This window comes from Osmerus mordax, chromosome 15 (genome assembly GCF_038355195.1).
Source record: "Osmerus mordax isolate fOsmMor3 chromosome 15, fOsmMor3.pri, whole genome shotgun sequence".
Taxonomy (NCBI): Eukaryota; Metazoa; Chordata; class Actinopteri; order Osmeriformes; family Osmeridae; genus Osmerus; species Osmerus mordax.
In genome coordinates, this window is record NC_090064.1 from 9,566,877 (window position 1) to 9,579,609 (window position 12,733).

At 45.5% G+C, this 12,733-nt stretch overlaps 2 protein-coding genes across 2 annotated transcripts; one reads left to right on the forward strand and one right to left on the reverse strand.

The window, feature by feature from the left end:
• Nucleotides 1-4,072: 4,072 nt before the first annotated feature.
• Nucleotides 4,073-7,710, reverse strand: si:ch73-174h16.4 (leucine-rich repeat-containing protein 14). Its single transcript, XM_067251819.1, has 3 exons — nt 7,077-7,710; nt 5,810-6,658; nt 4,073-5,702 (listed from the first exon to the last, which is right to left on the reverse strand). Exons 1-3 carry the CDS (start codon nt 7,352-7,354, stop codon nt 5,132-5,134), a joined length of 1,698 nt encoding a protein of 565 aa, XP_067107920.1. The 5' UTR covers nt 7,355-7,710; the 3' UTR covers nt 4,073-5,131.
• An 870-nt stretch (nt 7,711-8,580) lies between these two features.
• Nucleotides 8,581-11,972, forward strand: LOC136957852 (uncharacterized). The gene is made up of 5 exons (XM_067252063.1): nt 8,581-8,606; nt 9,267-10,216; nt 10,365-10,901; nt 11,000-11,082; nt 11,275-11,972. The coding sequence occupies exons 2-5, from the start codon at nt 9,295-9,297 to the stop codon at nt 11,320-11,322; spliced, it is 1,590 nt and encodes a 529-aa protein (XP_067108164.1). The 5' UTR covers nt 8,581-8,606; nt 9,267-9,294; the 3' UTR covers nt 11,323-11,972.
• Nucleotides 11,973-12,733: the final 761 nt, after the last annotated feature.

A 12,733-nucleotide genomic window follows, 5' to 3' on the forward strand; every position in this document is an offset into this window, starting at 1 on the left:
TTAAGGACATAAATCTGTCCCCTGATGTCTGCCGCTTGTAGTTCTCAATATCTGGGCTTTGTAGTCCTTCATGGGAGAGGCCTACACACATACTTCTCTCTCTTGCACTCAAACTCTATCTATCTGGACTTCCACATTTTGGCCTTTATATCTTCTACGTTTTAGTGGTAATACTAATCAGTCAACAGCTTTGCATCTGGTAATCAGTCAACAGCTTTGCATCTGGTTTTCAGTAATATATAAAAGTAATAAAGGTGATTAAGAGGTTCATTTTCAATCATATAATCCATAATAATTTCTCCATCTTCTTAATTTCAGCAGTGTGATGTTTTTTCCACAACAATTGGTTCCCAGAAATAGATAAGATAGCGTAAATATGATAGTAGAACTGCCTTTGACATTTGAATTAGTTTGTTATTTGATCTTTTCTTGTCCTCAGCTCCTTTGCACTGAGTGCACAGATCCTATTCCTGATGTACCCATCTCTCGTACCCTGAGTAAGGCCAATAAAAGCAAGTAAGTCCCTCTTGTCGTCCCTAACCCTCAAGAGGTAAACACACGGCACTAGAAACACTGCACTAAACACTGCACTTAAGGAGTCAATATCTGCACCATCAGGACTGAGCAGCCTGACATTCCAGAGAAGCGCAAGAAAGACCAGACCGGAGATCCAGTAAGTAGATTTGGGGGTAGGGGTGGCGGAACAGGGGGAACAAGACAGAGAGAGAAACATAGAAAGTGTAAGAGTGAAAATAGTGCATTCCACCTTGTCTCCTGTTCTCATAGGAGTATGAGGCCCTTCTGGCTAGGAAGAACGACCTGGCCTCCCTCCAGCAGGGGGCTATACAGAGCAGGAAGAAGAAATATCGTCCCACAAACCGCACCAGGAAAGAAGCCTTTGACCGCTACATGAGCATCATCTACAGCCAGCCTGTCAATATCAAGGTGTCCACTCTCAGCAGACACATACCACGCATACCTCTTGATAGTATGTTCACAGTCCTGAATCATAATAGAACTCTGTGGTATGCCTACCTTCAAAAGGCATCTGTAATCCTTCTGTGTTCAGTAGCCAGTCCAGCAATGTCAGTTGCCCTACTTAGAGGTCTTTGTTCTGGTTTCAGATTGGGAAAGAGGACATGTTCGACCTGCAAGCCATCCTGTTTCCTCCTAAGCCGCCTGTATGCCAGCCTTTTACATCTCCCAGCGTCAAAGAGGGCTTCTTCCCCGGCCCCCGCCTGGCCACGCCCCTGGATAAGGACGTCCCCAAGGTGCGATGTCACCAGCACAGCCGGCATGTCTCTGTGCACACATAGTTCTTAAGGACATTATGCTTTTGTACCTTGTGAAGCTATTCCTCTTCCACTCACTCCCTCTCTTGCTGCCCCCTCTCTCACTCCTTCTCTCTCTCTTGCTCTCTTGCACTCCCCTCTGTCACGCTCTCTCTCCGTCTCTCTCCCTTTTCCAGGAGCTGGGGGCAGAGCCGGCCCCTGCCCAGACCAACGCCACAGGGTTCATCCCTAACTCGGTGCTGGCGGGCAAGCTGTGGCCACACGCGGTGGTGGAGGATGTCATTCCCTGGACAGCCTACACAATGAGGCAAGATCTGCTCCACCAGGTGAGAGGATGTGGCCTCAATATGTCGGCCACCTTGGGATGTTGCTAGATCGAATGTGGGACTCGGTTTAATTTTCTTACAGAGTGATGAAGAGGTGGAGTTTCCTGTGGATGACTATGACCTGGACTTGGACTCCCCCATGCGGCTCGTAGAGACTCCCCCCGAAGATGAAATCCTCCCTCCCCCTCCCGTCAAAAAGGTGTCCTCCACACCGATGGTAAGTGGCGCTTGAGAGATTATCAAGGCTGGTTTAGAAATGTATACTTTATGAAAGTACTATTCCCAGCGTATTGTTCATGCCTAAGATAAAGTAGGTATGTAGCACTGCAAAAGCCACTCATTTTTGAAAACTGAAGGTTGGCAAGTGCAAAATAAAACAGTTTTCCTATTTCTTTGTTTCGGGGGGACAGGACAACAATCTGGTGGGACATTGTCCGCCCCAGCTCCCCCCTAAACCCAGCCCTGCCCCACCGCCGGCTCCACGCAAAGTTCCAACGCCCCCTCCCCCTCTTCCCCCCACAACTCCATCACAGCCAATTCCTGAGTTCCTCCACCCATTTTTGGAGGAGGACTGGTTCCATGGCATTTACCCAGACCACAAGGTAGACCTTTAAAAGTATTTCAATCTGATTAAAACAATGCTCTTATTCGTCTTGTTAAAAACATGCGTCTGTGCGCAGTGTTTTCCGCCATCTCTGTGTCCAGATGTCTTCGCCATGCAGATGTTGGACTACATGCAGAAATGCAAAGGACAGACCAAGATGAGAGTTTTGAAGGCACTGGTCATGCTGCATAGACAGTGTACACTAAACAACTTGGACAGACTCATAAAGGGCCTGGTGGACTATCTGCGTAAAATCACTTTAGCCAAAATGGTACATGGTTCTCTTAATAACTATTTTCAATTTAACTGTTTTGTTTCTGTTTTTCTCTAAACTTGGATGTGCATGCGTGTTTATGTGTGTGTTTCAGTCAGGTGACGAGCAACAAGTGATCAGTGAAATCCTTAATGTGTTGGTTTGTCTGGGTCCTGAGAGCTGTGACGTCATTACGGAGATACTCGTTCTGTTAGCCAATAAGGAACTGGGTCTCCAGTGAGTCTTTCTTTGTGTGTATGTGTGCACATGCAGCCTATCCCGTAGACACTGCAGTGAATGAAGGGGAATCCCGCTTCTTGTGGTCTGTTAACAGGAACACGGTGCAGTGTCTGCTGAAGGTCATGGGGGTGGAGGAGGCCGACCGCTGGCTAAAGCCTGAGATGGAGGGTTTGAACGCCATGCTCCAGGTCAAACCCCACCCAGGTGAGGCCCTGCGTAAGATGCTCACCGATTGGCTGGAGACCTGGACCGCAAAATGGAAGGTAACAATGAGATGGGATTATGTTGGTTATTCCTTGCCCTTCTACAAACTCTCACAGCATCTTGTCTTCATCAAATGTAATGATTTGGAAAAAATGTGGGGGTTTGTATATAAAGTTTTCCACACGGCAGCCTACACACATTTAAAAAAAGAATTCCATAAAAGAGAGCAGGTGTAGGGGTAAATGAGAGGCCTGCCCTCTTAGGCCCAGCGGTGTACCAGTGTCTGCTGCGCCCAGTGTCCTTTCCCTCCGACCCTAACGCCTCGAAATAGGAGCACATGAGAGCCTGTTGGGGTGTTGATGACTGCCAAGGCCAACAGATCCCCCAACTCAACATGTTCTGGCCTGTCAAGGCTCTAAGCAAGTCTCCTTCTCCTACCCTTCTCTCCTCTCTCCTCCTCCCCCGCCCGTCCGTCCGTCTCTCATGTCTTCAGGAGAACAAGGCTCCGCTCATGAAGAGCACGGAAACAGCGCTCCCCGTCAGACACGTTGACGTGCTTAACTTCTTCGGCTGGGTCGAGAAGGAGAGACGCAAGGCCCCGCCACCTCCGATGGGGAACAAGGACACCGTGCTCATGCCACCATACCGCAGGTAAACAGCAACATTCCATCCTCTCTTCGAGAATGATCGAATCCCGCCGCTGTTCAGCCTCAGTGTTATTTTGGGTGTTTGTTCTTTATAGCTCTCAGCCAATTCTTCGCCTCGGAGAGACGCGCAGCATGACCAGGTCTCGCAGGACAACAGGTAGGTCATGAAGTACCATTGACCACCACACGTTATGCAGAAGTCAATGACTGTAATGGGACGTCTCCCCCTGGTGTCCTCTCCCTCCAGACATCATCCTGCCGCCCCTCTCCCAGCGGCCCCTCCTGCTGGGCTTCCCTCCCTTCCTCACGCTGCCCCTACCAAGGATCAGCCTCTTCCCCTTCCCCGTGGACGAGCACTGCCTGAAGGCCTCGCCCAGACGCTACTTCGTCCCAGAGCACTCTTTGGTGCATTACTATAGATAATACAGCACCCAAGGTAGCTCGATGACCCCCAAACCCAACAAAGACCTGTCCCAACAAAAAGAGAGACTGAGGAGAGATGCCAGTGCAAATTAAAACTGATCTTGTACAGACCTTTTTATTGAATGGAAAAACAAAAAACGAGTTAGTTAGTTAAACATTAATTATACTTAGTAAAAATGTTTTGTGGACTGACGCTTTGTACAATTTGGACATACAGCAGCCACATATATTGCAGCCTGGAAAAAGATAATGTTACTAATAATTAAAATGTTTTGAAGACAATTTAATGAAAATGCAGTTGGAATAACTAAGGAAACTTATGACGCACAAGTAAAAAGTCATTAAATAGGCCTACCTCAAACATAAATCATATCAGTACATTCACTGCAACAAATCTACTCTTGCCCCTTCCACCAACTGGTTAAGTGCTCTATTTAACATTTGTTCCAGCTTTTTCCATCTGAAAGATCATTTTACCTATGAAACATCCCTCAGGCGCACTAGCAAAACCAGCTGCTGTCACTAACAGAGTTAGAACTCGTCCCTAATGGCAGGTCACATGTTTGAACAGTTTGACACATGCAGAGTAACCGGATTTGCGAGGTGTTCCTCCTGACATTTATTTGGACTGGTGCCACGGGTAGATGAGTGCTGGTGATGGGCGCAAAAGCACATAGGGGTGTAGAAAGTGTAACCCTAACCCATCGGAGGCCTGATGCTGTCTCCATCCCAACTATGTTTCCCCTATGTGTATTCATAGAGAATATCCAATAACTTGCTCCTTGCATCTGGAATCAACCGGTTCCTTACACGCTATTGCTGCAATTATTATCAAAGTAAACAAGTAAGTTGATTGGTTGGTATTATGCACCGCTTGAGACTTGGGTTTTTTTCTGTTATTGCTGATTGTTCTGGTCCAGTCAAATTATCTTTTCAAAGGTAGGCTTAAATCACAAGGATTGAATACCAACCAAATGAGATTGAGATTTACTCCAATCTGAGCAAACCATCTTGCTCAAATAGCTAAATAGAGGAAACGGACATACTGAAAGAGTATTTGGGTTGAATAATATAGTGAGGCCCTTGCGCTGCAACAGGAGGGAAGGCGGTTATAACCGGTTAGATCCTCCCATGACGTCCCCCTAATCCACCAAGTCTTTGTCATAGTTCAGCAGGTCGCAGGTGAGCAAGAGGTCTGAGCGCCCGCTCTCCGTCAGCATGTTCTCAAGCCGCAGGCTGGTGGCCTCGTGCACCTCCATCATCTCCTCCAGGGGCCAGTCCAGCAGCTGGGCACTGGATGGCAGGGCAGGAAGCCCTGGCTGGTAGTCCTCCAGGGGGTTGGGGTAGAGGAGCTGCTTAAGGGAGGGCAACCGGATGGCCGTCCTCACCAGCTCCAGCAGCCCCATCAGGGAGAGCGGGTTCAAGGCCAGCCCCAGGCTCCGAAGGGCCCTGCAGCAGCCCATGGAGGGCAGCAGCGCCCCCAGCAGGCCGTCGTTGAGGCCGCAGCCGCTCAGGCAGAGGTGCAACAGGCCCCCGGAGGCCTGGGAGAGGAGGCGGCGCAGCGAGGGAAGAGTGCTCTCGTCCAGACGGTTCTCGCTGAGGTCCAGCTGCTGCAGCGTGGCAGCGTGAGGGCTGCAGGACAGATAGGAGAGGTCGGCCGGGGTCAGGCTCAAGTAGGGCAGCTCCAACACTTCCAGAGGGTGGGACAGAGAGCTGCACCAGACAGGGCAGTGGAATCAAACACAGTCAGTTAGTATCATAGTCAGCGTTTACATCTCGGCTCTTTCACAGTAGGCCTAAGCTCTCTATCAATGGCCTACCTTAGAAGCATGCGTAGGTGTCCAGGCAGCCGTAGAGCGGTGAGGCTGAGGCGGCGAAGTTGCCCCAGCTGCCCCAGACCGTCAGACATGTCTCTCAGCGCACCCTCCTGGCCGGCTAAGTCCCTACGTACATCCAGGTTGCAGTAATGCAGGCGGAGGGAGGTGAGCAAGGAGAAGGTGGAGAGCTGAGGCAGCAGCAGGGCCAGGCCTGCCACACCCAGGCAGCTGTAGCGGATGTCCACACCCAGGACACCCTGGCTGGGCAGCAGGTCTAGCAGGGTGCCGATGCTGGACACGGAGAGCTCCTCCACGCGGAGGTAGCGGCACTGCAGCTTGAGGGGTCCGGCCGTGCCCAGCGCCATGCGCACACGCTCCCAGGAACGGGCGTTGATGAAGAGGTCGGCACGGACTCTCACCAACACCTCACAGTCTGGCTCCGAGTCTTCAGTCTCCACAGCTTTGCCGCCCGTCATCCGTTTCCTCTCCATCTCCATCCTCCTCCTCACCCCCGTCGTCCGCTCCTCCTCCCTTTGACTCGTTCCTGTGTCCGACCCCTCCTGCACGTTTCTCACCCATTCCCCCGGCCCACCTTCCTCACCTGGTTCCTTCTCCTCTCCAACCCGCTTTCCCCAGCCCCTTTCTCGTTTCACCACATCCTTCTCCCTCTCCATAGCCAGGACTCTTTTTCGCTCCCGTTCCCCCTCTTTCCGGTGAGCTCTCTGAGCCCCAGCCCTGGCTTGCACTGCCATGGTGCAGAGAGCCACCGTGAGGGACCAACCACCCATGGGGTCTCCCACTCCCCCTTCCTCACACTGCAGCCCACAGAGGTCCAGGGCCTGCAGAGCACACCTACACGACAACAAAACATACAGAGGTTGTTGTATACTCATTTCACTATTGGTACAACAACAAATACATATGAAACATAAGACCTGGGAACACGTGGGCATGTATTTAGTTAGTAAATTTATGATTGAGGATTACAATAATATGCATGCAACACAATGGGGTGACAGTATCTCAAAAGGGACTAACTTAAACGTTGATCGTCTTAGAATATGAAATAGGTTTAACAAAATTTATTAATTATATAGGTAAAAACAAACAGCATTAGATAGGTTTAACAGTTGAAATAGGCAATGATGGATTAGGTAGATAGGCTACGACAGGCTGTGTAAAATGTTTTACGCTATCCATGATAAAGCAAAATTCAACTGGAGTTGTGAGCAGACCAAAATAAACGATGGCTTTAGGTTGAGCAACCTACCTCTTGTCTGAAAGTCCCCGAACAACCGCGAGCAGCAGAGCTTGGACGCAAAGCCGATTTGGGGGACTCTGTCCTGCCTTCCTCTGCCCACCGACTCGTAGAATTCGTTCGGGCCATCGCTGTACCAGTTCACCGACTGCGAGCGGGCGGCAGTTAGTGAATGCAGCATCCAGTAACGGTCCATACAATTCCCTGGGCACACAGTTGAGCCAAGACGCAGAAGAACTGTGATCACTCACTACCTCCTTGGCACAAAGATTCACCAATGAGGGCACCATAGCGACACGACGAAGATAAAACTACCCGAGATGTTTCACCGATTAATTAACCAAAACACATTTCACAAAGACTAAGTAGACGTGTTTCCTGTCGTACTTTTTCTAATTCACGTACTTTTTACTAACACACATTTCTGCCACAGATGCGAAGGTTGCAAACGTTTGATACCTCTTGATACTGACACCAATTCGAAATGGCTACTAATAAACTAAAAAAAGATATTATAGGCACAGCCGATATGTATAATAAACGTCCAGAAACAATTTCACGATGACTGCAAATATCTACCAGGTCAAATAGATAATGTTGCTTCTCATCATGTAAGCTAGCTAACTAGACAGCCCGTCTACGAGCCCCAAATCCAAAGCAGAGCCTGTTTTATCTGTCCAAAGTTTATTATGATGGTGCGTGCAGATGACGTATTATATATGCGACAAATGACCTGACATAATTACACAGTGCAAGATTTCTATACTGTGATACAATCTAGGGGTCTGGGACAAATTGTTTTATGATGTATCTACATTAGACCATCTGATAAGATCAGTTAAAGTTACGAATAAAATAACTTTTGGGGAAAATTGAATATTACACTTTTTAGGCTACTTATAGCAAAAATACGTCCTTTTTATATATATATATCTATATATATATATATATAAAAAAACATTCTGACAACTTTATCGTATGATCTTGCCGGGCATAGGTTTACAATATTTTGTTGTTTTGGTGTTCATTTATGATATCCAAACCATGGAATAAATGACTATTTAATAGTATAATCATCATTTATTCCTCTTTGAAGTCATAGTCATTGTGCTTATCTTCTCCACACCACCACCATTTAATAGCAGTACTGTACTAACGTGTCTCTTTTCTTTTGCGAAAGAGCAGATGGAAAACATCCCTTAGAAGTTCATTCATCAAGCACTGTCGACACGGGCCCAGTTTAGTTTCTATCCCCTGGTGTAAACAACTGTGGTGATACCACTCAGCTACTTTACCCAAACCAAGAGTAGACGAGATAGACTAGAGATGTTTTCCATATAAAATACTAATATGTTATATTTCTTCTAAACAAAATGTACAGAAATTAAATAAAATTCAACATTTGAAAATTAACTTAATTATTTTACTTGTTTAGTATTTTTGATCATTTTTGACCTTTGCAAATGAAACTGAAAGTGCCTACGTAATAAAATAGACGGTGAAAAGTTGGCCTAGAGTGAACAACAAAACCGGCTAACACAGGTTTGGAAAATGTTTCTTATTCTGCGACAATCTATTGTAGTCTTACAATGGTTTAAGATAGTTAAGGAGTTAGCACTTTGTGTGGTGGATATTGTATCATCTTTCTCTCAAATATGTATGGATTATTAGACTAGTTTACAGTCTATGATGTGGACCGTGATTTGATGGCCATTGACTATCCTGATATAAATAAAGGTTATTGGCACAAAGGGACGGCTAAAATAAAAACGTAACTGATATTTAGTGTGCAAGCTCAGGGTAATCGCTTGGTCGTGTTTATGCATATGAGTGGGATTTGTCCGTGATGGAATGTTGTAGGCCTGGCAATCCATCTTCGTTGATATTAACAGCACGGATTGTGCAACACAATGAACGGTCTGCAGCCTTTTTGTAGGCTACTTGAGAAGGAGATGAAAAGGGTCACAGTGGTATTATTATTATTATTATTTCTTGATTCTGGACACAAAAAACGGTCCATAGGACAATAAAAAACAAAGCAAACGACAGACAAATACAAGATAAAACACATAAAGTAGACAATACAAAAGTCCTGTCCATGTCAATCACTTCACTTTGTTAATCCCCATGCAAGGAAATTGAAACAGCTGAGTTGTGCTATAAAATATCAGGGCAATGTTTAACAGTCTGCTTACTATGCAGGTCAGGAATACCATTCTCAATTTGCGACATGGCCTTGTCCACATTAAGAATCATTGTGTTTGGTGAGGAATGGACCGGTAAAAGTTCTGTGGGCAACATCATCCTGGGCAAGAAGACATTTGATGTGAACACTGGCACACAGTGGAACAGCCTTGGCACGGGTGAGGTGCATAACAAAAGTGTTGTGGTGGTGGACAGCCCAGGCTGGGACCCTTTCTGCTCGGAGGCGACCCCCCTCAGGGTCCTGGCAGACGCCTGTCACAGTCTGGGTCAGTGTGGCCCGGACGCAGAACCCCATGCCCTCCTCCTGACCATCCCTGTGTCTATGGACCCAGAGTGGAACCAGCGTATTGCTCAACGACTCGAGCGTCTTTTCAGTCCAAGAATTTGGAGACAGACCATTCTGCTGTTCACCAGGCCCAGTTGTCTCAATGGGAGAAGCATTGAATACCATCTTGAGCACACTGGAAGGGCTTTCCTGGGCCTCCTGGAGAGATGTGGGAACAGGTACCACACCTTAAACACTTGTACTGAAGACCATAAAGAGGTCACCTTGCTCCTGGAGAAGATAGAGAAGATGGTGGAAGAGAATTGCGGAGAATGCCTCAACAACAAGAATGTAGTCTTGGAAATGATAGAGCAATATGACGTGAGGATGGAACAACTGGCGATGTCCTGCAACCAACCCAATGCCCAGTTGGAGCAGATTCTTAAGGAACAAGAGGAAATGAAACTCCACATTTGCCTCAGAAAAAAATATGACTTTATAAACATGGTTTCCAAAGAAGAATCTGCCTTTGTTGAGCATGAAGGAGGTGAAGTAGTGGAAGAGCAGAGATATCATGAGGAGGACATCATGTGTGTGCCAGAGTTGTCAGAATACGTGGGAGACAAAGTACCCCAACAGCCTGCACTGAGTTTGGTCTCCACCGAGTGGAACGGCACAACTGGTAAGCAACTCTATTTTAGTCACGGAAGTTCTTGAAATTCAATTAAACGTCACGTTGTGTGGTCTATTGTATTATACCACATAACCCATGTATGCATCAAAAATGGCCAACATTGTAATTACATCTCAATTTTGTCCTGTGACCCTAGAAGTGCAGAAAGTCAAAGGATCTGGGTTTGGTGTGACCAGACCCGGGTCCCCCAAAGAGAGTATGGAGATAACTCTGTTTATAAACGTGGACATGGAGGTTAAGAATGTCAGGATCTCTGTTTTGCTCCTCACCTTGGTGAAACGTCATCATGGATCCAAGTTACACTGGGAAATTATATGGACATTTGCCTGGTGGCAGATGGTTGTGGTGAACAGATTCAAAGAAATATCAGGTATCCAGAGAAAGGCAATCTTGCCAGGGGCAGCAGAGCCACCCTGGGTCTATATGGTAGATGGTCGAAAGAAAGAAGCTCCACCTGCCAGTGTGAAGAGTTGTGATTCGCTGCCTGAGATAAAGAAGGGAAATAAGAACCGAAAAGAAAAAGGCGAGGAGAGAAGGCCTGATAAACGACAACGATCCAGCAGCTTGCAGAGAGACTATAATTTTGTCAAGGACCTGGAAGATGGTGGGAAAAAATGGAAACGAGAAGGACTCAAGCGTTCGGGAAGCTGTGAAAGAATGATCACGTTTGGTAGTGAGTGAATATTGAATTTGGTTTTCAGGAAGTAAATAATTAATTGTTGGAGTCACTAAGACCCTGCTTCAAGAGTTCACGGTCATGTTGTCTTTCAGAGCCGGACCATTCTACAGGCCCAGAGAGAGGACGAAAGTCCAAGATCCAAGATCCAGTACCAAGATCAAGGTCACGTCACCAGGTCAGTGTAAAATGTGAATGTTAAGAGTAGTCACAATTGTTCTCTCTTTGTACATTTTTACATCTTTGTTTAAATTACCTGTCTGTTTAGCACAAATAGTCATTTCAACAATGCAGTGTTCATAATCAACTTATCACTGTTTATCATTTTTATATTTTATTTTTCTCATCTTCATCCATGATGACAAATAAGAACTGTCCACCTTGGATTCAACCAAACTCCAGCTGTCAACATGCCTAGTATGACTACTAAATGCTACCATATGCTGCCATCTAGTGGAGGGTTTTTAGTTACGTGTGAATTTTGATATTTACATGTTTTTTTTCTTTTACATTTAGTCATTTAGCAGACGCTCTTATCCAGAGCAACTTACAGCGACTTTTATCTCTCATTAACAATTTCAGATATTTATATATATATATACTACAATGCAAATGAAGTTGAAGTGCCTTGCAAATGTATTCAGATCCCAACAAAATAGCTGCTAAATTATAAAAAAAAAAGTGTATTACACCACCCGGTGTAACAGGCCAAATTAACCCCCACCCAGATTAAACCTTGGTATACTTTGGCCCAGGCCAGAGTATACCCCGGGGATAAACTGTCCTCGGCCAAACTATACCCGAGGGTTTAAAATAGCCTAGGCCATACTATACCCCTCCAGGCCAGAGTATACCCCAGGGGATAAACTGTCTTAGGCCAGAAAGGAAGAAGAAGAGAAACATGCCAAAGAGAAAGTTATGCAATTTTAATTGTATTGTATTTGCATATTCTATTTTGATTATTTAATACGGGTAAAATATTTTACAATATTATCATTTTACAGAACAACAGAACATGCACTTTATCTTGAAAACAAGCATGATCATTTTGATGTTGTTATCAGTGTTTAATTTGAAAATTTATATTGTAGCGAGGACTTGGTAGTTTTTCAGGACATTATGACTTTTATTATATTCTGTTACAATTACATTATTCACATTTAGTCATTTAGCAGACGCTCTTATCCAGAGCGACTTATAGTAAGTTCAGGGACATTCCCCTGAGGCAAGTAGAGTGAAGTGCCTTGCCCAAGGACACAACGTCCTTTGCACGGCCAGGAATCGAACTGGCAACCTTCAGATTACTAGCCCGATTCCCTAACCGCTCAGCCACCTGACTCCCAGCATTATGTTTTGGGTATGTGCTTTTATTTTAATGTGTAACACTACTGAGAAGTGTGGTAGTAATCTTTGATCTTTGTGGATGTTTTGATGTTATCAGTGTTTAACTTTGAACATTTATATTGTAGCAAGGATTTGCTAGTCTTAGAAGTTGAAGTTTCAGGAAGTAGTAATCTTTGATCTTTGTTGAAGTCTAATAGTTTTTCTGGTTGAAGTAATAAAAGTCTATGTTTTAGAGTTTTAATGCATTTGCGTGTCTATACTATGTAGAGAGTACTATAGACAAAAGTAAAGGTGAGATATAAATCAATCATATTAATTAACCACCTAACCACTGCCCCTGGCTGTACAGCATGGACTGGAAATTGCAGAGAAAACATTTCTGGCCAACCCTCCTGCATCATAACTGTAAGATAAATAAGCATTTAATATACCTGACCACTGTGTGCAAAGTACAAACATTTCCAAAATGTCAAATACATATCTGA